Source organism: Odontesthes bonariensis, chromosome 13, assembly GCF_027942865.1.
Source record: "Odontesthes bonariensis isolate fOdoBon6 chromosome 13, fOdoBon6.hap1, whole genome shotgun sequence".
Classification (NCBI taxonomy): domain Eukaryota; kingdom Metazoa; phylum Chordata; class Actinopteri; order Atheriniformes; family Atherinopsidae; genus Odontesthes; species Odontesthes bonariensis.
The window spans coordinates 26,552,284-26,579,595 of NC_134518.1; the positions used below are offsets into that span (position 1 = coordinate 26,552,284).

Sequence of the window (27,312 nt, forward strand, 5' to 3'; positions counted from 1 at the left end):
ATTGCTCCATCATTAAGACATAAATGTAATTACAGTTGTGTGCTCCATTAAATTAATGTTGTGCAGATGTGTGCAGAACATGTGTTCTATTGGCATTATACAGGAATAAAACATTTATCCTATAATGAGAACGTCTTACGATCTTAACATACAGCCTAAAACCTGTGCAATATTAGAGGAAGGAAATATTTTCATAGTATAGTGGTTTATATAAAAGAAAATGTAATGTTTATATTCAAATCTTAAATATTTCACAATTACAAAACATGTAGTTCTGTTAAAGAGAAACAGTTCCTTGCACTGAGAATCAGTATTTGTCATAGAGATGATTCCCAGGGAAAACCAAAAGGTTAAGACGCTGTAAGAGATGGACCACCGTCACACCTATAAAAGGCCAGGGTTAAACCTGTAGTTAATGCAAAGTGTCTGAGTTTGAACGTCTACGGTGGTACAGAGACAAAGTTGCTACTTTCATCCTGTTGATGAAAACATCTGAAGACTGCCAGTGATTAAGCTGCTGCTGATAGGAAGCACTCAATGTGTCTGCTCACTGTCGGTTTTAGCTCTGAAGCTGAATTCTGCACTGGGTCTGTTGTCTGTCAAATGCCATCAAACCCACCACGCACACTAACTGACTGACGATGGAGAAAAATATGTGTACAACCACCAAACCATCATCCACTGACAACGGGGTTGTGACTGAGCTGAACACAAGTCGTTTGCGGGGCAAACCTTTAATATAACTACTTTTGCTTCTCAAGTGAAATCTCAAAGAATTAAACTTTGCAAAAATATGTGCAAATGTAATATTCATAAACATTTAGGAACTGAGTCTTGAACTTCAACCGCACTAAACACAGATGAATTAACTGAAAAGGAAAAAAAACGGAGATGATAACAAATAATTGAATAACTATTATTATCTTTATATGCAGAGAAAAAGTTACAACAATACTATTATCATTACCAACTTGTCATCCTGCACAGCATTATTTAACATGCCCAAAGTTAGTTATATACAGTATTTGGCAGAAACAGCTGTCAACACATTACAGGATGGTAACAATGCATGTTGTTAGAAGCATCACCAGTCATCTGATCGTAGCTCAAAATCATTCAAAGGAACTGATGTTTTATGGATGCAAGAAGATGAGGCCTTCCTTAAAATAGTCTTACTGTTAACTATACAAAAGCTGTTTACATCTGCAAACGCACCCACTTGCTTAGTGTCAGAGTTACAGTGCGAGACTTACCTCAATGATGTAGAGAACAATGTTCTTGTAGAAGCAGTACAGGATGCACTTGGCTACACGGTTGTAATTCCAGGCTCCATGGACGAGCAGTAGATTCTTCAAGTATTTGAACTGTGTTGGAAATGAATGGAGGGCAAAAACATGATAAATGAAGAGCAGAGGTCTGACTACAGTAGACTATCTAATGATTCCTCATAGTCTGAGATCAGCGCTTGGAAACTGCAGTATTTAAAGAAACTTCAAGATTAAAGAAAGTATTCTGTAATTTTCCCGCAGACAACTAAAGAACTGATTAGGTACTTGTCCAAAACTCTCAGTAACACATTCCAGAAATGTTCAATCCCAGACTGTAGGGCCAAGCTTTGAGTTCCTGCAATTAGAGGGGTTTGTATGAGGGTACTGGTCTACGATGGCTGAGTGTAATAGTTAAATAGCTTTATAATTATGCTATTTTTCAGGGCCAGTGTTGAACTTTCAAATTCAGTGCAATTTCTGGCTGATCAGTGAGATAACACAAGAGCAGAACTTCAAGGAATGCGTTTCATCACATCTTCCTACTGACTATCAAAGGATAAGTTCAATCAGTTCAGGATGAGTATGGCGTTTGCCATAGTCATCTGCCAGTAACTGCAGGGTTCAGTACTGTTGGTGCTCTGGATCTAACATCATCAATCATGTTTCATTGTGAGTGACACGAAAGATACTTTGAAATCTGTTTTAAATGCCAAGAGCATCCATATTGAGATGGATATCTTGGAACATGATTTGTTTAAAAACTTGAAACCACCTTAAAAATACGGTCTGGATGTCACTCTCTGAATCATCTGGTTACAATCTGGACATGTCGAATCATCAATTTGTACTGAGCATAGTCTATGACACAGTAGAGAAGGGTGGGAAGAGAAGAATTTAGCTTAACATTTTGAGAGTAGCTATAGATTGTTTATTTTAGGGTCTGCTCATCTTTCAGCATCACCACAGAACCTCATGTTGAAGCGAAAGCACAGTGGTGACCCCCCCCTCCTAAGACACATTGATCATCAGCTAAGCTGAAGAAAAGGCCGCTGAAGCACCTCCACCTGAAGCCCCTTAATTCTACTCTAACTTAGACGGATAACCTAGTTATCAAATTTGACTCATAGAAACTGGCTTATAATCTACAGCATCGAGGAGCTCATCTGACACTCCTGAACATTATCATAATTAATGTAAAGGAATAGGAAAAACAAGTTACGCAATTTCCAAGGATTGATTTCAGGTTGCAGTCAGAAAATTACAGTTAATGTACCGCAACAGCAAGATACGATAAGTACCACTGGAACTCTGGAGGTGTAATTTAATTTGATGCAGGGACACAACCTAAATAGATTACTGTGTAAGAGGCCATCTGGTTTTGAAGGACCTACATGTTCTATGTGTCTTGTGGACTGAGGGGGGCACTTCAGACACATCCAAGTCTCATGAATAGTAATTGCATACAGAGGCACAAAAAGCGTACTGTTGGTTTCCCATACTTTAAAGCCTTTTGGCTGTAACAGAAACATGATGCACTGCACGCTGTGCTGTATAACAGAGTCATGACACAGGAACTGCGCGGCTTTTGTGGCCAACAGGTATCACGTATCGATACAGAGTTTCAGACAAACTGCTCACCAGGATGTGAGCATGTTTTTAAGTAGCATTTTGCCAGAATCTGTCTCTGTACAGTTGTGTTGGGAGTTGGATGTCACCAGATGCCTGTTTTACAGGTGTTACACTACTTCCCTGGATTAGCTCAAGCTCTTTCAGACTTATGATCCATTGTTACTCAGAACAATGTAACAAGCTATCACTTACACATAATGCACTTGAGAGGACAGTGAAAGGAATGACAATTAGTTTAATGCTCTGCTGTGCCCTGCAGTGAAAGTTCCCCATTTTGACACTGCAAAAGTGTTGTTAAGTCACCTGGGTTCATTCTCTGAGTTGATTTCACAATGTTTAAGTCTCAAAGTCTAGAAAACTTTGTCCAATTATTTAGCTTTATCTTCTCTGTGACCCTCTTCAACTAGACACGGGATGGCATCAGGCAGTGAAAGTTAAGCAAAGCTGTTTACATAGAATTACTGATGATGTCACCACTTACTTACTACTGTGAGACCCTGACTTTGTGCTCACCTGGGCAATAGAGTAGTCAGAGGAGTTTGCTGCCTGCAGACCCTCGTTGCCTGAGATTCCGACACCGACATGAGCCGTCTGGATCATTCCTACGTCGTTAGCACCGTCACCAATAGCCAGAGTGATCACTTTTACCTGTTTCTTTACCATCTCAACCACTTCTGACTTCTGAAGAGGAGACACTCTAAAAGAGAGCAGAAGCAAAGCATACATCACACACTGCGTACCAGTAAAATTCATTTTACTTTTACTCATTTTGACTTTTACAAAATGTACTAATATGCGTTTCCATTGTGTTGCATTGGGGGGAATCTATTGACTATTGAAACATGTTTTAAAAATTCCTCACTATGTTTCTTTGACAAAACAAGAATTCCTCGTTGAAGGCTTCCTTCAACCGATGATTTACATGTGTTTCACATGTATTATTTTCTTATTTTTCCTTATCCCATTTTCAGTTGATCAGAGTAACAAAAAAAGAAGAAAATCTGGACTTGAACAGTTTCTAACGAAGCAATAGTAAAGGTGGCAGTGAAAATAACTACTATCTACTACTACAAACAGTACTAGTCATCATTTCTAGGAGCCACCGTTAAAGCTTGCTTCATAAACAAAGGACAAACATTACATTATGGCTGTGACACATGTTATAACTCACATACATGACTTCAAACTTTAATGCCTCACAGAAAACCCTGAAGCCTCAAACATGGACACTTTCTGCACCAAAGCCAGTGTAAGTCTCTGGAGATAATGCTGTATACTGCATGCCTTTCTTTAGCTGTTAAACTGTTAATGTTTATGTTCTCTGAGGTTTAAGAGGCCTTATTCATCCCCCGGTGTACCTTAGAGCCCACAGAGTGTGCTCAAGGCAGAAGCAGGTAGAAGTGGGGGGAAAAAAATAAATAAAGAAATTTGACGTTATGTACGGAGTAATAGTGCAGCATGTAAAGGTATGCAGTTGTTTTAAAAACATGGTGCTGACTTCTGGCCCCAGACCTCGTCATGGTTGCTTGAGTACTTAAGTGCTTCGTACTATTTATGTGGCTTGCGCAGGTCACCAGAGTACCTTTGGAATGCTTAAAGTTGCTGTTTTAATTTATTATTGTCGTACTTTTTAAACAGCTGCCATAAAAATACGGTCTGACCTTTGTGGCAGAGTGGTAATACTTTGCAGTTCAACCACAGAGTTCTCAATTCAGATCTTAATTATTTCTTTTGGGGAAAAAATGGCCAACATTCCATCGACTTTAAAGGGAATTTCTAGAACTCTACGATTTCCTGTCTTGCAGACAAAAATTGATCGTTATTTGCAGTTGTACTTGAAAGTACAGGTTTATTTCACTGTTTCAGGGTAAATCTTACCTGCAGCATATGACAGCTTTACAGGACAGGGCGAGGTCCAGGAAGTACTGGCGCACTCCGAATGTAAGAGCATATTTGAGAGTCTTCCCATCAATAATGAGAGAAAAGTCATTTTCCTTGTAGAGAGCATCTCCCAGCAATCCACAGTGGTGGCTGAGTGTTTCCCTTGTTGCCTGTATGATGAAAAACATTTCACAAACATGAGCTATAAGCAGCTCCTCAAATTTCAAGGCTTAGTGTTAAGAGTTGTAGGAGGAAATGTGAACTGTTGGATAAACGCAAGGATTTTGTCGAGGTGGACAGCCCTTCAACAGCCTTATGTGGTACTTGATTATGATTAATTAACGAACACAAAATAAATAATATGTACAATTGTTTTTAACAAAAATATCATCCATTATATTGGCTAAAACAATTACGTGCACACATCCATAAAAAGATTAGTTTAGTTTGCCAAGTTAAATGAAATGGCAAATCAAAACAGTGAGAGAACAAGAAATTTGAAAACTTTCTAACTTACTTTCATTAGTACGCTTCAATGTTATTAAAAAAATCATAATCTGTGGCAAACCTTCAGTATTTGCTCTTTTTAAGTCTTCTTTTTACAGCATAATTGGATGATGGCCTGGCTACATATTAAAGAGCTGTCATTCCTAAACCCTTCTATCTACTTGGATGTTAATTCACAACAAATGAAAGATCAGAGTCTGCACCTAAGGCCACCTTGCATTATATTACATTGCTATAGCTTGAATATGCTTCGGTAAACTGCCAACAAAATAAAAAAATGTCTGTGTATGAAACTATAGAAATAAATGTGACGTTACATCAATTCATCACTCGTTTAAAGTGGTGTAAAATAGACACATCTGTCAACTCTTACTGCCAATCCTAAACTGCTGCAGAGCAGCTGCTATTGATATTCAACATGTTTATTTTGATTTTCATATCAATTGCACTCAGACGTGGGCTATGAGATGGTTACACTGACGATTTCTGTGGATGGATCCGGTTAGTTTTAAAGTTTATAAGACCACGATGATGAAAAGCTCTAAATATGAGACTGACGAAAGGATTTAAAGTCCTAGTGTATGGGCTTGTGGTCTGGATGGATGGGCTGGTGAGATCATCACTTTATCCATCTCTCAGACGTCCTCACATCAGATGGTGAAGTCATTAGTCAATGAAACTAGTTTCTGAATGTAACCTTTATGTGACAGGTAGATGCCACAGCTATTTCTAAAAATCTAAATGAGCTGTAGATTTAAAGTACTGAACTATAATATTGAGATAGTTTAAACAACACCCCAGTGTCTGTGCAGCCATGTCCTTTCTAATCAAAGCCAGGCCAGGTGAAATGCAGAGATAAAATGAAAAGTTTTCAACCGAAGGTACCAAACAGATGCAGAGACAGCTGAAATCATTAAAAACCGGTTGCATTTAACGGCAATGAAGGAGGGAGAGCTCTCGCCGGGTGTGGAGGTCAGATATGTCAGTGCGTTCAGATTGTACCAGGGGGACCACGTAGTGTTCGCTTGGCATAACAAAACTCTGAAACCCCAGCTTAAGGGAAATATTTGGACAGAGGGGCTTTACGTTTCACAAAGCGAGAGAAGGAGAAGGAGAGACACGCATAGAGAGAGATGATGGATTAACGCAGGAGAGAAACTGAGCAGGAGGATACAAGCAGAGAGCAGCTGTGAGGACTTAACCATCCCTGATGGGTCTGTAAAACAGCATGAGATGGTGAGCAGTGGGCAGGCCAGTGTGTGTATGTGTGCATGTGTGTTCAGGCAAAAGTAACTTCAGGCTGTGAAATCTACACTCAAGTACAACTGCTCCATCTGTGTTAACAGCATGATTGTAGATTACATCTCAAGAGTCGGTGCATGTGTAAGCTTTTCTATAATCTGATATGAGAAGGAATTCACTTTGTTTGGGACACAACCAATTAATCACAGTGTGATAAGGAAAGTTTGCCATTCCCTTAAGTGGGACGGTCATTTCCCTCCAAATTTCCACTGAGGAATTTTAGCACTAATGCTACATGTCTCCTCCTAAAGCCTCTTTGTTATGGCTATAATGACCAGTTCAGCTTATGTGACGAGCTAGTGTTTGGTTTTGGAATGGGTATGTGGTGTCCATTCAGAAATCCAAGAGAGCTTCCCATAAAGACTGAGCGCCATTGTTGATATAGGTCTTCAGTGATATAGCCAACAGGACGTGACATTCATGATGTGGAATCTGGACATTTACAAGGATGTAATGTCATCATCTGTCTTACTAATTCTAAAATAAAGGAGACGTTCCAACTTAGTTGAACTTGTGAGTGCGGAGATATCATTTTTACCAACTTTGCACAACCAATTAAAGACGCTGACAGTGTTCCTGCAAAAAAATTATTTTCAAGCCAAATTTTTCATGGAAGTTCAAATAATGAGACTCCTATGTCTAATCTTACCATGAGAGTTTAACTTGGGGAATTTCACTTCAACTAAAATCAAACAAACAGGGTGTCGATTCCCTTTGATGAAGACTTCTAAACACAGGAAGGGGACAAAAGAAGGACGCGTTCCAATAAACCTCTTTCACCAGAGCACTGCCAGCCCCGCTGCCTGGCTCTCCATTCGCTGTGTCTCCACAGACTCGGTAGAGAGTTTTCTCCTTTTGCGTTTTAACAAACTGCCTTATGTAAGCATCTGTTCAACCACAGCAGAATGGGAGCTGACATTTCAAAGCACCGGTCCATGTGCTTTATGAATGCACCGACCCCAACTTTCTACCTCAGCTCCATTTATCACGCTTAACGACTGGCTGACAGAGTGAAGGCCGTCCGTCATCACCCAGAAACACCCCCACCCTCTCATCCCCAACTTCTCGCCATTATCCCCTCCGTCTCCGACAAACCGAACCCAGCAGAGCCTCGGCTTTGGCACCTACGCTTAGCTTTCCCCCGCTGAAATTGCTGGGACTCGCCCTTTTCAATCTCAAAACAGACAAGGCTCTCCTGCCGGGGGGTTAACAGACTTCACTGCTGGGTGTCTTAAAAGATGTTAAATGCAGAGTTTAGGATGTGTGGAGGCTTTATGTGGAAGGCACCCTGTGGCCTCACCACTTAAGTTTTAGGACACTTTTCAGAGACGCTTATAATACTCAATGATATCCTCACATCACATTTTTACCCTTAAGGTAAGCAGTGAAAGTATTCTTTATCTTGTGCACAGGTCTGATCGTATTCTCTCCAAGCAGGTATGAAGAAGAAGAGCTTATCAATTTACTATATTGATAAACGTCTTAAGCTACTGCTCACTAGAAAATATGTTTAGGTGTTGTTAGTTAGTTTCGTTAAGATCTATCAATAGTATGTCATTACAGACGAAAAACAGTGACGTGAACTCCAGAAATTGAGACAGAATGAGTCATCTGGCATTCTTTTAACGTTAAGTTTTATAACCCGCATACTTACATCCAGACTGTCTTCATTGACCACGAGCATGCCCATGTTCTTTGTCAGGAGTTTGCAGGAATGTCCTACAACAATAACAGAAAAATATTAAAGATGAAATCATAAAGAAATCAATCAGCAAACCTATAGTGTTGAAAAGACAGGAGAGCATTAACAATTCAATCAACAACAAACAAGTAATTTACAGTAGATTAAAGAGAGCTAAATCCAGGCTATACGACATGTTAAGAGTTACCAATTAAAGTTATTGCTTAGAGCCAGTGTCTTAAGACATGACTAATGAGTTTGGTTTACAAGAGTTTGTCAGTTTCCTGTTTTAACAGGCATTTACGACTCTGGGTTACCCAACATGGCTCTCTAGGGATAATTCTCCTGAGCTCTTGGCCTTGACAGACACTCAGGGTCACCAGCAAGGTGGTAGAGAGAGCCTCTCGCTGGGGAAAACAGAAATGTTTCATGCACCAAGACTGAAGCTCTCAGTTTAATGCTGTGGCTGCATGAAAAGTATGCCATCTGTGGCATGACCACAGAAATATTTGTGGGCTCCAACACTTTGCTTCTGTCTGGAAGGAGATTTAAGCATCTTTAAGGGGGTTACCCGGAAAAAAAAATAACTTTTGTTTTCACAAAAGTCATGGGTGGCATTTTTCTGTGAGTGAAAATGAGATAAGAACGCACGGTTTAACACAACACACAGCACACATACAGAGGAAATGAGCAAGTTTCACCTCCACAGTCAAAACCAAACAGGCTCGGGGTCTGGGGTCTGCCAGATTGTTTTCTTAAGTGCAAAGGTGCAAACGTCCGAAAAACTTGCTGCTGTGTGGAAAATGTCTCCCCAACTCAACACCGTCTCTATTCCCTTCCCCCTTGTCAGTTACTACCGCAGCCCTTCCGCTTAATGTGTTTACCTTCAAGCTCATTTCAGTGCTTTTTTTCAGGAAAAAAAAAAATTTAGTTTGCCAAAGTTAAATTCCTGGCCTTTCTCCATCCCAGGCGGAACCAAACACCGGTCCCATGGGCCTTGAAGAATGTGTAATGACATTCTTGTCACTAATTTCATGTCGCTAAGGGAACAACAACTAAAGAGAGCGCTCAGAATGGATAACACTGATAAGGATTTTAAGAGACGGAGACTCAAATGCTACAGTGGAAGGTTGCAGCGGTAGGAGCTCACATTTGTGTGGACAGATAAGGGATTGTGTTTACTCTTTAGCGTCTCTCTACTTGAGCAGATGATGTACCCTCTGGCCAAACTTGACAGAGCATTAGTAAAGTGAGTAGTGTTGCAGGCTACTTCCCTTTCTTGCATTCTGGCTTCAGCTTTACCTCCCCTAATCAAACAGCTCCCGGTACTTCAGGCGTGTCCCCGAGCGAACATTGCTCTTTCCTCAGACAGCCAGACGCACATTTTCAGAGTTGTTACTTCTCATTATGTTATGATAGTTCAGGCTTATTAGTACATTTGTAAATATGCAATCTCAGTATCATTTAGGCCCAGTTCTCTGTGCCAAAAAGGCATCTGGATGGTTTAGGCCACATGGTAAATTGGTAAAAAATAAAAGTAAATAAATAAATTCAAATGTCTTTATCTTAATTCATCACTCTGATTTGGCAATGTGCACAGTGCACCATTACCACTGGCAATGGGGATCACCTTTCAATGAGGAAAACAGTAAAAAATAAAGTCAATAATGAGCAGAGTTTTTACAGAGCAACTCAGTCAAAAGGCGGACCTGTAAAAATACTTCCAGTGAGCATGAGCCTCTACTGAGCCCCTTCACATCTGGGCACAGTGGGCACAAAGAGCTGATTCAGTCAGGCCTCAGTGGTAGGTACAGCCACAAACGGAGCTACTTTTGATATCTATTTTTCTGAACTTTGTGTTATGAAGCTTTTTTTGGTGTTTACCCACATCAAAAACCCGTGATTCAAGGGCAAATAAGGACGAGGGAAATGAATGTGAAAATGGTCAACCCGAAAAAGTTATTTGCTTTTCTGATAACATTTCCAAGACTAAATCTCTAAGGAAGCGAGATACGTGAAAGCTGCCTACTTGTGTACATATCCGTGTTATTTATTTCATGTCAGTGCAGGGTGCTCATACATCACTCTGCAACAGATGCTTTCACCAGATATGTATGACAGAGCAACATTCAACTTGTCAGTAATTTATCGTGCTGGGTGAGGAATGACCACAGGGCTGACGGGTGTACCCGTAAGAAGGAAGTGCACTAACAAGGCTAAAGTGTGCCCTAATGCATGAACATGAATAAAAAGGCATCAACGGTGCAAACAGCTATTGATGCTTTTACATCTTTTAGCCATCTCAGCACCAGTCTCCTACATTTGATAGCAGAGCTGAGCTTCTATTAAGCCTCAATAGTGTGCTTCCTCTACGGAAAAGGTAATAAAACCAAAAAGCTACTCTTCCAATACAGCTTATTCAAGATGTGCACCACTCATGGTTTTAGAGATAAAAAGCACTTTGCATGATACACATCAGCCCAGCATCAAATTAAAAGACCATATAGTTGTCCAACTGTCATTGCTCACCAATATTGATGGCCGTTTCCTGTTTGTCCCCAGTTAGGATCCAGATCTTGATGTCAGCCTTCATTAGAGTCTCAATGGTCTCGGGTACCTTATCCTGGAGCTTGTCTTCTATCGCTGTGGCCCCAAGCAGCTGCAGGTTCTGCCTCAGAGAAAGTCAGGAAAAAAAAAAAAAGTCAGTGAGTGGGGTTCATAACATATGAAGGTCTTTAAAATGTCATGTGTCAGACAAAAATCTGAGTCGGGGTTGTGTCACTCAATCAGTCGTGTCAAACCCCAGCACCACCGTGGGCTACACCTAGAAACACCACCGTGGGCTACAGCGGTTCTGGATCAGTCGTTGTGCGTATGTGTACACCCAGTGCGTATGTGTACACAAGACCCAGGGGTAGGGAAAGAGGAAAGAGGAAAGGCCGAGGTCTTTAAGTTGTGACCTCAGCTCTGCTGCCTGTTGGTGTGTCGCTCTGTCCTGTCAAATCAATAGCAACCACACAGCATGGAAAACTGTGCCTGGGGGGTGGCGGTTATTAAGTTATTATTATTACTCATTTTCTTTTCTTTTTCTAATGTGAACTGTTCTATTGCTCCTATACTTTTTTTAAGGGGTTATTGATACAAGAAACACTTGGATTAGGATTTCATCCCCAAAAGCCATGAAGGAACCATTACACCAGGGACCAGCAAAACACTGTGTAGAGTTGAAAGCCTAATTTTAAAGGGTTGGATTTATATATCGGTGTCCACCTAACATTAAGAGAATGCTCCTTCGACTCTAAATCTACATTTTCTCTGTATCTAACTGAAGCAGCAGTGTAGGAGACAGACTGGTGTAACACCAGCCTCCAAAGGGTCTTCCTGATAAAACGTTATCTAGTAACTATTGGTTGTGTGAGGGTAAGTTGTTAAGAAATAATCAATCTATGCTTGTAGGCTAAAACCAATCTGTACAGCCGATAAGAAAGGTTTCCCCTCAAAGCCAGGAGCTGTTTACTTTACACTGATAGGCTCCAACTTAAGGGAAGGGTCCAAATCCAACGATTTTTTTACTCCTTAAGGATTATTTAGGGATGATACTAATTGACCACTAAAAAAAAGTCATAGAGATCGTAGAAAAATAGTGAAAACAAACTTCTATTTAAAAGCATAACGCGTTTTTAAATTAAAAAAAAAAAAATGAATAACTTGCATTTTAGTTTTTATCATTGAGTAGCTCTTTTACAAGCATTTATTGCACTTAAACTATTTACTCTGCAATATTGTAGATCAACACAGCAACAGTTAACAAATCCAAAATGACTAAATAAATCTAGATAAATGATTTCTAACACTGCTGGAATTTCTGCTCTCTTTAGAATTTCACTGCAGCTCCATTACACCCTCATGTGGCATTACTGAGTATATTTTTGGGTGCAGGTGGCCCGAGCCACAATAAGCCCCAAACGATGGCAGCAGTAGTGCCACACTCTGCTCATTAGGCAGCCCGTATTCCATTTTCCTCTCTGACAGCTTTTATGTTTGGTCCATGATTGATGGTCTCCATTTGCTTTGGGTAGTCAGGAGCAGACACGAAGAACATGCCAAGAGGCTGATTTACAGCTGTGGCTTCCTGTGTGTGATTAACGCTCCCACACAGACTGACCTCTCTGGAAACCAACTCTACCTGCCTGTGAAACCCTCAGTCTCCCACAAAAATGGAACCAATCTTAAACTTTTGAATGTTTACAAGCATAATCACACTCCATTAGTTCCACTGAGTTTTAAGCCAAGTTCACTCTTGCAGAGGCCTTTTTCAACATTTTTTTTTTTTTTTTCATAAAAGATTGTACTTTAAGTAAATGCAGTGACGAACCAAAGGAAAAGCTGCTTCTCGCGAGGCAAGCGAACCGAAAAAAACAAAATGAAAAACTGTGAGTGGGACATGAGGCTAAAATGTTTGGTTCAGGGAATGTTAAGGGTTACATCAACGGTAAAGTAATTCCACACAAACAGGATATCAGCATTTCGTAGCAAACCTTCTCTATCAGTTCGTAGGTCTCTTCCAGTTTCAGGGCTCTGTTCTGGATGGAGGTGCTGGCTCTGTGATGGATCTCCAGCCAGTGCTGATAGGACGACTCGCTGATGTCTGCCACCGCAAAGCACAGAGTGCGCAGCCCTGGACGATTAAAAACAGAATCACAACATCCAGGTCAAATGCCATTCAGACAGGTCTATGCCAAATTATTTTTGACTGACTCAGTGTAAAACAATTTTCTCTCATGCTTCTCTGTACACATCTGCTCAGTAAAGAGCAGTGACACTGTGAAAGAAGTTCCCGACTAATTATGGAAAACTTTAAAGCATGACTGCTCAATCTGTGTCCCAAGTGTTTTATACTGTGTCTTTTATTGTTTGGTTTGTGTGCCAAATCTTTGGCATTTGTTTTACTTTTTTTATTTATCTCTGTCAAATCAAAAACAAACTACCAAGGAATAAGAAACCCATAGCAGGATATTAATTCCTTATCAAACAGCCAACTAATGCAGAGGATCAAATCCTACTTTGCTCTGCACATATGCGTCATTAAGACAAGACTAAAACACAATTTGACACAATCCAGGCAGGATTTCGCCTGCACACATATAATGTCCGTGCACTTTATCAGTAGCTGCGTTCCTGTGAACATAAGTCTGTTAAAAAAAGTCTTTAGCTCGGCAAAATAACGAGCGCACTCTTTAAGAAAACCTTGACTAAGCTTTTAATGTCACTTCTTCTGAGCTATGCTATATTTAGCCCACATCAAATATTCCAATGACATCATTTTGCTGATCCCTCACAAGGGGGCAGTATGAGCACAGGACACGAGGGAGCGTCTCTGCTGCAGTTTCTCAAAGGTACACTGCCCTTTGCTAATATTCCTGCAAAATACTCAGACTTGAATAAACAGATCGCTGAAAGATGGTATTGGAGGAAAACATCTTGGGGAAACAAAACTTGCTCTGCTGCAACAACGGAGTATCGAGTGGTGATTCTAACCACAAATAAATGAGGCATCTACTGTGTATTAGCAGCATCCAGAGACAGGGGGCGATGTTTGCCCACTTACCCTCGGTAGCAAACTGCTCCAGGTGCTTTAATGTGATCTCTTTGTATCTAGAGCTGTCCGCCAGGCGGTCATAGATCACTGTGTCCTGAAGGGAAACAAACACTCATTGATGACCAACACCCAGAGAGGAAAGCGTTACCTCCTGAACTACCAAAGTGCTGCATCCATCCTGGAGGTTCTGCAAATATGTGCTACTCTGGACTGAAAATAGTCTGGTGGATCTACTGGTTGCACGTCTTTATGTGAAAAGTAATGTATTTGCATCTATCATATTGCAGATATGCACATGTGTGAGATGCAGCAGTCGTTATCCTCTGATCACTGAACAGATTTCCTGACAGGAGCAAGAGGTAATGAGTGGAGAGGAGCATTCCACACTTGGGTGTGTGCGGTGATGATGGTGATGGGCTGTCATGTGTTGCCATGGAGAGAGACAGACACTCACAGCTCCCTTGCAGTAAAGGCGGATCTTCCCAGATGGGGTGCGCATGATGACAGACATTCTCTTCCTCGCACTATGAAAGGAAAAGACAAAAATGGAGCGACAGAAAGGAAAAAAGTGGAACAAAGAAAAAGCTACGTTATTACACCGTTTGAGGTATCACACCTCAGTCAACAATGATTTTTAATCAATCATAAAGGCCTTTATGAAGCCGATTTGAAATAACTGACGATGCCACCATTTTGCATTTACTAACTAATAAAAATGACTGATCAAAGATGTACCTTGTAAACTCCAGCACCTGAAGCAGTTCGTACTTTTCCTCTTTTCCGATCTAAACAAAAGAGACAGCCAAGTTGAAATATTAAAAAGGAAACTTCTACCTGAATCTTCTGAGACAACTCAGACCCGGCAGCACAAGCCAACCCTGATTCATCCAATCAGCCTTAATTGTCGTTTAAATGTGTTTATCAGTTGCCTCCACTGAGAAGATGGAGGGGGAATAACAAGGTAAAATTCAATTAACTTATTTAATTGTAGAGTCTGCTAGGTACAAGACAGAGTGATTAAGTAGATGCTGTGAGACTTAGAAGGCCCTAATAAAGGTTAGGAAATGGAAAGAAAAAAAAAAGTCTAGGACACAAGATGTCCTGTTCTGAGGTTTAAGAAATAAAAATAAATTAAAATGGTTCTAGACTTTCTGCCTCAGGGTCTTTGGGTGTAATCATCAGGTTAGCCAATTAAGCTATCAACAGGATGAGTGACCCAAGTCTTAGAGTGGACCCAGTGCCTCAGCTCAGGACATAATCACAACAGGTGTGGTGTTTTCCAATTCATGTTCCCCAAGCAAATACAAGCAGCTTAATTCTATTGCTTTTAGCCCAAGGTCTGTTTTGGGACATCTGAGAGAAGAGTGGCGGGGATGGGTAGGGATGGGTCATGGGTGTAAAGGACTATTTAAATATTGAGGGAAAGGTTGGACCTGGATGTATTGCCAGGTGTAAGCTGTGAAGATTTAAAACACTTTCAAGTCTAGCTAATATCAGCTAGCAGAAAGAAGGCAAACAGAAGGAAGCAGCACACTGAATTGTGAAATTATTACATCAAAATAGCTCAATAATAAACAAACTATATCTTTTAACCCATTCAAATGTGTATGTGCATGTCATTTCATTTTCTACTTTTGAACAGAGACAGACTAATCTATTTACATCTGTTTCAAGCTTTCCTGCTGGGCTTAGCTAACCTACTTCTTGCAAAAGCTTTCTTACTTAAAGAGCATTCATTAGGGTGTCAGTAGGGCAGCATCAAATGTACCCAGTTTTTATTTTTTTTATGTCCACGACTGATCCCACACTTTTACAAATAGTGTTTTTGTCTTGCATAAAATCACACCAGACCATCATGAGGCCAGATTAAGTGGATCCATCCACCAATCAGCACAATCGCTTGCTCGCTTTCATCAAACTGGTGACTCACCAGATCCACAATGACGCTGTCTGGGGTTCGTCCAGAAAACACAAAGCCAAGGTTTCCAGCCGCTCTCACCAGAGCTCCTTCATCTTGGAAGCAAAGAAAAGAAGTCAAAGTTCAACAGTTGAACAACAGATCTTCAGGCGCACAGGCAGATATGAGGCCATCAACAGTAAATTAAATTAACTTATTATAGGTCTGCTTAACTCTGCAACTCGTCATTTCAAAAGCATTAGGAAACGGTAAAACCTCTCATCCAGTCAAATATCCACTATTTACAGCAGTCAAATTTTTTTTTGTCATGAGAGCTAGTTACTGGTTTATATTTGGATCACAGCGTTATGTCTTTGAGCATACAAGCATACATACTGCTGCAAGAGGCAACCACTGGATGAAACCTGAGAGCTGTCAAACTAAATGTATGAATGAATATGCTGCCTTTTTTTTCCAGAATACATCTCATTTTAGTGTCTCTGGAAGTAAATTCCCCTTCCTCTAATATTTTTTTCAGGATTTTGTGGAGTTAAAAACAACCATATTGAAGGGGGGCATGTTTTGTTGACTGACAGCTGTCCAAGTCTATTACAGTGAACAGTGAACGTGATAGACTGAGGAATAACAGTGAGGTTAAAGAAATCAAAGTGACATACACCATTCTTTTTGTAAACAGGAGATTTCATTTTATAATATGATTCCTGGCTCTCTCAGGCTCTTTTGACTGTATAAATGTCCCCATAAAATACTAAGGCCTGGAGGCTGTAGTGGGCTCCATTTGTTCAGGCACAGAGGTAACTAGGTTTGAAATTGAGATGTTTTCAAAGTGAGTATGGTTTGTGAAAAGCCCCTGTAACCAGGTCCAGTAGATCACTGTTTGCAGTTGCAGACCTGTAGTTTTGGACCTGGTTTATTAGACCATTTGTGTCACAGCAGTGTGGACAGAAATATACTAAATGTGTCTCTGATGGCCATCAACGGTAACAGTTTCTGCAATTTTGACACTCATGCCACTTTTATTTCTATCTTTTTAATGTTTTCAATTATTGTGTGGATGTGTGTGTTGAAAAGAGTACCGAGTTCACATTGTATCACTGTATCGCTATAGTGGTCCTAAATGCTCTTTATTAATACATCGAATTTTTCTGATTAAGGTACTGACTTGGGAGTTCATCTGCGATGACTTCAACAGCTCAAAATGACGAATCTATATGATGTTCTATGTAAGAGAATATCATCAGAATTGTTAAAGCTCCAGGTCAGGTTTCGTAAGTGTGGCACAGTTGGGAAAGAATGGTACAAACAATAATTAAACAACTACATACGTGTGGGCATTGAGCAACATGACAAACTGGCGTGTGCATGTTTAGCACTTGCATGTCTGAATAAACATCACACACTGGGATAATGCCAGAGCAGCACACTGTACATCCAGAAGCAATATTCCACTAGAATGTGTAATACCTGGAGATGCAGCTTGGTAGGTGATTTTTCCATCCGTGCGCTCGGGGACTGCAGTGTGACAGGTGGCCATCATGGTCATGAACTCCAGGATAACAGCAGCTGTAGGCTACAGAAAGTGGAAAGGGCACTTTGACTTTTAATGTTGTTTGATTAAAAAATATCACAGAAGCAGAACAACTAGAAACTCCTTGAAGACATTGTGGAGGAGGGCAAACAAAGGCAAAGGGAGCGCCGTTTGACAGACCCGCTCAATCTGCATGACTAACAGCTGGTGCACACTGAAAATACACAGGACACACACAACCTGCTACAACCATCAGTACAAGAGTTGAGCACGCAGTGAAATTTGTTTCAACCCGTTTATCTTTAAAAGGGATGTTTAGAAATAACGTCTCAAATTTTTATTCTGAAAATGGCAAAACAGACTTTCATTGTTTTCATTCATTCATGAAGAAAAACTGGCAAAGCCTGGAAAAAAAATTGACACTGTCAAACTAATATCACTATGAATACATAAACAAATAAACTTAAATTAAAGTGGAACACAAGTAGTACAGTAAAAGATTCATAGGATAATGTAAAAATAATATATTGATTCCTCAGCCCAAAGATTGAAAACAACCGTTCATACATTCCTCAATTCCAGTAGTATTTCACCTAGTCTTCACAAAACCAGCCTGCAGTTTGTCAGTATGTGAAATACATGTGGTCCGAGTACCCAACAGTCAGGTTTTGATCTGACAAATGGCCGCTGGTAATAAGCCAATAGGATCACACAAAATTCTCCCACTAGATTCAAGGCTCAAGGTAGTGACACAGTTTTACTCATACTTAGTCATTCACTTGCCTTAGTTGGTGGCGAAAGAAAAGGCCAAATCTATATACTGAGAGTATTTTACATTTATGAGGGGAACAGTGTGACTAATTTGCCTTGGGGCGGACTCAGACAGGCATCTGCTGAGGCTCCTATCTGAGACTAAAAGTCCACCAGCTTGGAGTCAGTGACTACAGCTGAGGCAGAGATATCAGCAGCCTCCAGGGCCACACGCGGTCCACATGATACAGCAACAGCTCCAACTTTAGCCTGGCTGCAAACATTTGTTAACAATGAGCATCAGCTTGTGAATAAAGCTTCCACAAACCTGCAGTAACACAGAGAATACACAGCAGCTCTTTCAAATAGAATGATCACCCCTGCATAATACTTCCATAAATGGTGAGATATAGCCGTGCTATTAAGTGATGGCTTAAAAGTGGTTGCTTCACTCCCCCTCTCAAACAAAAAGCTGTGTACTCTTGCATGTTGTTATTAAAGCTATTGTTTCTGCAGGCTGTTCAAACTAAGATGAGAGGAACAAAGGAGAAAATAAATGATGTGGTCAAGAGGGGGTAAATCAGAGGGCCACTTGTAAGCAAAGATACAGTCCAGGTGGTTGAGAGCCCCTTCTGTCTCCAAGCAGCATGCTAATTTGGTCTGGGTTGACATGTATCCTCTGAAAGACATGTTAGCGCGCGCGCGTGTGCGTGTGTGTGTGTGTGTGTGTGTGTGTGTGTGTGTGTGCGCGCACACTGGATTTAGAGCCCAATAGAGAGGAAGTGCCAAGTCAAGATATAGTCCAGCCAAATGCCCCTCATAAAACCACAATTTGTTGTAAATGGTAAAATGATCCGCACCTATACAGCCTCTTTCAACCTTATCTAGGTTCTACCAAGTGTTTTACAATTCCTATTCACACAAACACAGCTTTTAAATATACATTTATACTTGAAATTAGAAATTTTTTTTCCTCTAGAATCACACAACAATGAGCATATCAGGGAGAGTGTGGGAGTTTAGGGTCTTACCCAAACACATGGACACATCTTCAAGTTGAAAGATGACCACTCTATAACCTGACCAATTTGAGTTTTGCTGCACTTAAGCTGTTTTTACAGAGTCAACCATTTAGATCCTTTTTGTTAAGTTTAGTGAGCTTTAAACAGGCTGGTAGGTATCTTTTTTTTAACCCTTGGACACAGCCTTTGGCTAGCTGTCTCCCTCTCCTCCCTTTATGCTGATAAAAGAAATGTAAAAAAAAAAAAAACGCATGTAAGTAGAAGTTCAGTAAGTATAATAATATGTTTCCACGTGTAAAAGCAGACCATAAAGGTTTGGGTTATATTGGTGAGGGTCTTCACAAGGATGAAGCACAAATGCATGTGCGTGACAAAAAACACACTCGGCCCAGAGCAACTGAACTTTGGTCTGATGGCACAATTAGAAGTGACAGCTAATACCATGCTGGATGTGCTGCCAGCTATCACCCCCACTGACTCCTGGGTAACTTATGTCATGGCAGCAGTGACAGACACTCATCATTTTGGACATGGCCAGTGTGGAAAAAGTTGAGGGGTCGGGAGAGTATCAAGCAGAGAGTCTTAGCATGGTAGTGAGTAAACAAACACCCACGAAGGCTGCTGAAACTCTGCAGGCATAGGACGTGTCCAAGGAACAGGAAAAGCTCAAGAGGGCATGTTCATTTTTGTCAGGGCTGTCAAAACTACTCGCTGCCACCCCACCTTTAACAGTTCATTAACATTACTTTTAGAAAAAGCCTGCGGCTGTTAATGTTAAAGCAAAAACCATGTTTAAGGGCTCCTGATGGTCACTGGTTGTTTTTACTGTGTGAACATCAGGTGTTAAGTGAAATTCATCGCTTTATTTTCCATGCACAGGGCTGCACTGTTTGTAAGAGGGACATATTGATGGCTTGTCAACTAAACTTTGGGTCTTCAAAGTTGTAGATAATGTTGTAACTTCATCTTTCTTATGAAGACTTAAGCAAAATTTTCCTAAATGTTAAACTATTAATCTATTATCATATTTTCTTTTTAACAGTCATGTCCATCCATCCATTTTCTATACTCTCTTAATCCAATTCAGGGTCACGGTGGGGCTGGAGTTTATCTCAGCTACTGCTGGGCAAGAGGAAGGTTAACCAACTGACAACTGAAAAGTAATCTCTGTTAATCAAAAATAACACTTTCATGGCTTAAAATTGATTGGATGTAACATGACAACTTCAACTGAATATGTGCAGATATGTGAATGTGAAATAAAGCCTCCCCTCTGTCTCATACACTTGCTTGGCAGCACTTTCTCACCCACAATTTAGCTAAAATAGCACAAGTAAATGAACCTTGTTCCGTATTGTTAGCTCTAACAAGTATTACCCTGCAAGTGGACCAGACTGGTTTCTTAGACAAAATTTGTCCTGCAAATTAAAAAGTACATCAGCACCCCAACATTGTGCACCATTCACAATCAACCATCAACAAAGCAGTACAACTTCAGCCCAACACATTAATCATGAATCATTACTAAAGATGCAGAGAGGCTGCGGTTTCAAACGTTGGTTAGTAATTAGCAGTGGCTGAGGGGCTATCAATATGAAGCCAAACGCAGACCTCAGACAAACTCAATGTGTGGAGAGATTCTGCTGTCATAACAAAGCAAACATCACAGTAAGATTGCTGCTTTCCCTGGGCGGCGAAACTGTATGTAATTAGATGTGACATTCTGCCTCCTCCACTCTGTTCTACAGATGAGTGACTCGAGAGCCAATCAATCAGTCTTCACCCAGTTCATGACTGCAGATGGTCGTTACTGCTCCTCTTAAGGCCTATAAACAATGACAAATGCCTCTGACTGTGTTTATTATAAGATGGATTGTTTCTTGTTGGATCTCTTGTGGTCACATGGTTTTCTCACTGTTAGAAAAGTAAAGCGGTGGAAGAGGCTCATCTTAATCTTGTCAGAATGAGCTAATTGGGATGTTCGTCTGTTTTTGTTTGGAGCGTTGTGCAGTGAAACAGTAATCCACCCCTCAGCATGATTTAGTCAAACTGACATTAAGTTTGCTGGTCTCCAAATGTTTCACAACACAACGGAGATAAATGCACATCAGACATTATCCATTCCATGAAATATCATGACCATTTCACCATTTCTAAGACGTAACATACATGCCAAAGCAGTCTTCCTAAAATGGAAGGGAGACATTACGCAACCAAATACAATTGGAACTAAAATCCTTCTTAATTTGTCCTAAGCAGCAGCAGTCACGGGAGGAAGGCGATGGGGATCCCTGACATTACTTACGTGATTACTTTGGAGGTTTTCCAGTAAGCTTGGGTCATTAAATCCAGGCTCCTCTGAGTGTGTGCTGTGCCTGGAAAGAGGAGATGGAGATGTCAAAACACAAGAACACACTTGATCGCATGACTGTACAACACCAACAGCCAAGTGGAACACATTCTGACAGCAGATTCCCCTAGTTATGAACAAATAAATTGTTTGAATCATGATCAGAGCAAATTTCGACGACAGCAGACTTAAAAGGAGAAAACAACATAAAAGGGCTCTTACTTTCAGGCTTTTGATAGTTTTCAAAGTATGATAAGAGACAAAAGTGTCTTTCGGGTATAGTCAGACACTTTTTTCTTTATATGTACAACTCCTTTGTAACAAAGCCTTCTCAGGTCTACATAAAATCCAGTATTTACCTTTAAGTGTAAAAACAGTGCTAGCAGGCTTATGTGATTGTTAAGTCAATGAATGGCACACACCATTTTTACTGAAATTGAAACTCAAGCAGCAGCAACTTATCATCATTATCATCATCGTTTAATTATTCTCTTTTACTACCTTGTCATGTACCATAACATATTGACATGGCTTTTATTATCAAAAACAGTAAAAATCCCCATAAAGTGGGCGTAATTCTCCCATCTGGGAGGGCAGGACCAATTAACGTTCGGCATCTTTCAGGGAAATGGAATAGAGAGATGACGGTCAAAATACACAGCTGACTGTAGGTAAAAGATGGACGTGGCCTCTGGGTCTGAGAAGCCTGTGAGGAAGAGCCTTAGACATGCATTCAGTAGGAAGTGGGCATCTTCTCAGGTTAGAGAGACTGTATAGAAATCTGAGAAAATGATCCAAACCTCAATTCAGACTGGTCTTAAACTCTTAAGAACATAGCCAATGCTATATGCCAACAGTATTAATATTTTTTTAATCAAGTATCGACAACAATGCAGGCAGAATGCAATGTTGATCCCTGGAATCCAGTAAAGTGACGAACACTGTGACTGTTTGGGATTTTGTGCAGGCAGAAGCAGATCATCCTTTCAGGAAGCAATGTCCTGCAACGGTGGCATTATTATTTAATAACATGCAAAGAATCCACGACCATACATTCATTCAGCATCATCACATTCCCTTCAGTTATTTCTGTGAATAATAAAGGCTGATGTCCCTTTGCTTTAGAAAGGTAATCCTGTGTAAGAAAGATGGCAGCTAAAGACGACCACAATACTAAAACACGAATCAAAATCAAAGCCTGATAAATTACTTGAGCCACACAATTTAGAATAGGACAAAAGACAAAATCAAAATGTTTAATAAACAACCAAAAATCATGCTAAAATGGAAAAAATATACATTTGGGTTTTCAGAAGAGTTTTGATAGTAGAGAAACATGTTTTATAAGTCTTTGTACAGTGACTGAGGGTATAGCGACTTTTTTATTTAGCCACCAGCAGGGATCGATCTATGATTCTGTTTATCCCAGAGTGCAATGAATCAGCCGGACAGCAGCTTTGCCTGTGGCATTAGGGTTTGATAGACACGTTACTGAGGGTGCCATTAGCAACCATAAATCTTTCTAATCCCACAGGATATGCTGTTCAGATCCCTGAGAGTCAACCAAAAAGCCTGCTCGTAATACTCCCATTTACTGCACAGATAACAAACATCTGGAGGGAAGGAAATAAAGGGAAAAGACAGAAGTACAATTAAAAAGCAAGGCTGGAGACAAAATTGTTTTTTGCGTCCACTAATGTGTTGGAGGTTTGTGAAAACAATCAGATTTTACCAAAATGACAAAGTCTTTGTGGAAATAAAAAAGCCAAAATATTCATATCATATAAAAACATGTGGAACTTCTGCCCAAAAACCTGACAGGTTAATTTCTTATTACAAGATCTATAGCGCCATCATTTTTGTTTCCAACCCTGGTACAAGGAAGGAAGCCCTTAGCTTTTCTCTACATCAGAGGTATCGTTGCTCAACACGTCCTTTTTCTTGAGGTACGAAACTAGCTGAGAGGGAGGGTAAGTTATTGATTATCTGCCAGCACACAGAGGTCCTGTCGCTATGGGAACAGTGGTGCTGGCTCTTCACAGTCAATAAGCAGGCATCAGTTCCAGATCAAACCAATAACATGCAACGCTGTCCTGTTTTACTAAAGGAGGGAATTCTAAACCTATAAGTGCATGTCTGCTAACATGTACTAGCCTTGTTTTATGTTCATCTTTGTTTTAAATATCATCAAGTGACTAAACTCATCAATATTTCAGCTGATCCCATTTTCCTGTTTAACCCTTCTTATGTATAAAATGATCTAACTCAGCCATTTCAGTGAGTAAAAAAAAATATTAAACGAGAAATATACTTTCATGGAGGCTGGCAACATCATCTAAAGCAGCAAAACCCGACAATCTGACACAACGCACATTATAAAACAGGCTCCGATTCCCCATGCAGAGAGGATGAGACACGCCCATGCTGCAAATGTCAACGCCGAAGCAGATGGATCCCTTTGTGCGACTGTGTGAGTGAGTGTGTGGTGTATGTGTGTGATAAAGGGAGAGAGTAAGTGGGTGAGTATCCACCATCTCCAAAGTTAGTCTGATTTTTAACAGGAGAATGAGCTGCACAGCTTCTGCCTCAGCAAAACATTCAGTAACAAGTGGGGGGGCTCATGTAATCAAACCTGCTGCAGTACACATGCCCCAGGAGCCACAGTACTAAAAATATACAGTTCAATATTTTATCTGAAAAAAGCAGTGAGCCACATATATTCATAATAAATGCTCGCCCTTTCACATCAACAGTTACACACGGCGATTCATGAGAAACAGCCACATACAACACGCCCTGAGAGAACAAACACACACTGAGGTATTGTGTTCAAAGTCACGATTTCCACAAGGCAACGCAGCACTAATACATCACAAAAGCAGAGAAAACAACCATGATTTCAGACCCATCATCTTACCAGTCATCCTCTGCAAAACTACCCTCCTCAGCCTCAGGGACGTGACTGTTGAAGCGAAGGTAGAAACAAAAAGCATCTTGATGACAAAGTCTTTCGTTAGCATGTTCTGTGAATGTTAAAATGCCAGGATTGGAGGTAAAATGGAACTGTTAATGAGGAAGACAAAGTGTGTTAGGTCGGATGCAAGGTGACTACAGCTATAGCTGTACGTCAAGAGCTACATACCAACAGCACTAAATCTAAAATGGAGGGAAATGGAGAAACACTTACTCCGGCTGTGTCTTGTTGGCCAATTCAGCCAAAGTGTAAAGAAACTGGAAAGGGTTGTATGGAAATAGCCTCACACTACCGTAGAACTATCCCTTTCCATTTTCTGTTCTATAAAAGGAGTAATTAAAGAGGATACAGTTTCTTAATTTGTGAGCTTGGGTAGTGCTGGCAGGCTTTAGCTGCTAAAGCTGCCCCAGCCAGCCCTGCTCTCTTCACTAATCACTACTGCAGCGTTAATATACCTCTGCAAATTCAATTATTCAAGCATTAGTAAGTCATTTATACATCTTAGAGCTCCTCATAATTCTATATATGCATTGGTATTACATGAAAACTGGCTGTTTGTTGTTTTTTTCCCCCCAGTTGGAAATTGTTCGGATTTCAGCGAATGCACAGTTAGCAGCTCTGCCGTTACTCAAATAACATGTTAAATTCAATAAAAACAAGCCAACGAAAACAAAGTTTTCAACAATCGCCTCATCAAAATGGACCGAAAGAGAAGGCCAGGGGGGTGTGATGGGGGATTTACAGCATGATTTTTGAATAGAGGGTTAACCCCTCAGGTGGTTTAACTCCCCCAGCCAGATTCACGCATGGCTCATGACGACATGTGCCCGTAAGAGCGTCCAGTACAAGCCGTCCATGCACAGCTGTGAAACGTTCGCATTTGAGAATAAAAATGGCGTGTCAGGCTGCTGTGTGCTACTGTTAGCTCTCAGGCTATTTACTGTACATGATAATAATGTGCTTCAAGGATTGCTGAGTAATATTGATCTATAAATTGTGGTTACTCCACAATCTAAAACTGTACGCTCTGAAAAGAGGTGTGAAGTCACGGTGGACAAAGGTTTTGGAAATTAGATTATTTTATACCCCAGATTATTCTTCTAATATCTTCAGACTACCATAAGTGCAGGCTTTGTTGACAGTAAAAATGTGTACAACACTGAACACGTCAGCTCTCCATTTGATTTGTAATACGAGCCTTTAGAAAAGATGATGTGCAATGAAACCAACAAATCAGTCTGTCTCCACACAGGCTGCAATCCAGTACTGGACTTATTCATCAGTTACAAATATGTGATGCATGTAAAAAATAGGATGCAGCCAACAGTGACAATTTATTTTGATATATATATATATATATATATATATATATATATATATAGTATATATAAATATAAAATCAGACCTTTTTTTTGTGAGTTTGTTCCATTGAACAAAAGAAAAAGAAACACTACATATTCACTGTTGACTCAGGATGATTCTCAGTGCTTTACAATAGTACTAACAGTATTTTCTCCTTCAGATCTTAACTCCAATCCAGTGGAATTAATTAATGTCAACACCCTTGGGGATGGCTTTATTAATTACAGCAGCACTAAATTTGCGGTGAGGTGCACATGCAGGCGGCAGCGTCAGGAGGACTTTTTGTGTGTGTGCTGTCAACGAATTACAAGTCGTGCTCGTCAGTAGGAACTAAACGCAAGCTTCTACATTCATTTGTATTCATAGATGCCCGTTTTGTTATATCAAATGCAAAAAATATTAACAACACTTCCTGAAGTAGGACCTGACGGTTAAAAATGTACTTTTAAGTAAATTAATCCCAGAGTTTAAAGTTGAAATGATAAATGTCCAGCAGCAAAATACTTTTTTATGTACTTCCTGATTGACTCATGAAGACCATATCTATTTAAACATCTATGATAAGAAAAGGAAGTACAGGTTGTATTTAACACAGAACAACGACCAATAGAGTCGATTGTTTTTGACCTTCCCGTCTCTCATTCTGAGAACTTAAAAGTCACTAACAGAACCTGTCGTCCTCCCGTGTGCTATGAAACACTCATCCATATTCATTAGTTTCATAAGGTGTCCTAATTTCAGAGAATCAAAGCAAAATCTTTTTACTTAGGAAAAGACAAGCTGCCAGCTGCTTAACTTCAGTTTTGGAGGGAGTGTCTGACCCTGATTGTCAGCCTGCTTGACCCATTTAAATGACTTTCAAAAAAACATGCCGATAAAGACACTCTGCGACACAAGATTTAATGGCAAAAAAAAAAAAATCACACCTGCCTTTAATCAGCATCAGCAATCCCAAAAACATCATCAACATTTAAAACCATTGAAGTAGCTGTTGACCTGGGGACCGCCAAAGAGAAGTTGTAAGTGTCCTCAGTGGGCTCACAATCACAGTCTAATGAGAGCTCCGAGCAGTAAGGACTCCAGATAAAATGCTGTCTTTTGTCCTTCAGTATGCACTTCATCAATCACACTTTTAATTGAATCCTAATGGGATTAATCATGTACTGTCACGCCTGCACTTGCTTTGCTTCTCTGTTCGCCCACTTGTTTTGCATCCGCTGAGGCTAATTATCGATGCATTGCATTAAAATTAGAGGGAAAGACACTACGGACTGATTTCTGAAATGTTAAAATGTAACTGAAAACCTTTTTTTATTTACTTTTAGAGTTGGATTTTCAGCACTGTCTTTATTTCTGTGTCTATAATGAGACGCTCTGTAATGTGCACTTATGTCACTGTTACACTGTTACATTCTGGATCACAGAGAAAAAAAAAGCTCTCACAAACATCTCTGACGTAACAAACGATGAACAAGCGACTGCAAAGAGGATAATAGAAAGAGCCTTTGCTCGCAAATGTCTGTCCATGTTTTATTTATAGT

At 40.2% G+C, this 27,312-nt stretch overlaps 1 protein-coding gene across 5 annotated transcripts in view; it reads right to left on the reverse strand.

Annotated features, from left to right (window-relative positions):
* The window catches only part of atp8a1 (ATPase phospholipid transporting 8A1), a 90,656-nt gene that overhangs the window by 27,159 nt on the left and 36,185 nt on the right, over positions 1-27,312 (reverse strand). For 3 of the 5 annotated variants that reach the window (XM_075481800.1, XM_075481801.1, XM_075481802.1), the window contains 13 exons: positions 24,353-24,397; positions 21,391-21,460; positions 17,250-17,355; positions 15,798-15,880; positions 14,603-14,652; positions 14,322-14,391; positions 13,877-13,961; positions 12,807-12,946; positions 10,798-10,936; positions 8,242-8,306; positions 4,776-4,948; positions 3,411-3,594; positions 1,254-1,364 (listed from right to left, as the gene is read on the reverse strand). In XM_075481800.1, the coding sequence (XP_075337915.1) occupies positions 1,254-1,364; positions 3,411-3,594; positions 4,776-4,948; positions 8,242-8,306; positions 10,798-10,936; positions 12,807-12,946; positions 13,877-13,961; positions 14,322-14,391; positions 14,603-14,652; positions 15,798-15,880; positions 17,250-17,355; positions 21,391-21,460; positions 24,353-24,397 (1,321 nt within the window). The remainder of the gene's footprint in view (positions 1-1,253; positions 1,365-3,410; positions 3,595-4,775; positions 4,949-8,241; positions 8,307-10,797; positions 10,937-12,806; positions 12,947-13,876; positions 13,962-14,321; positions 14,392-14,602; positions 14,653-15,797; positions 15,881-17,249; positions 17,356-21,390; positions 21,461-24,352; positions 24,398-27,312) is intronic. The other 2 variants (XM_075481803.1, XM_075481804.1) reach the window with 1 other exon arrangement.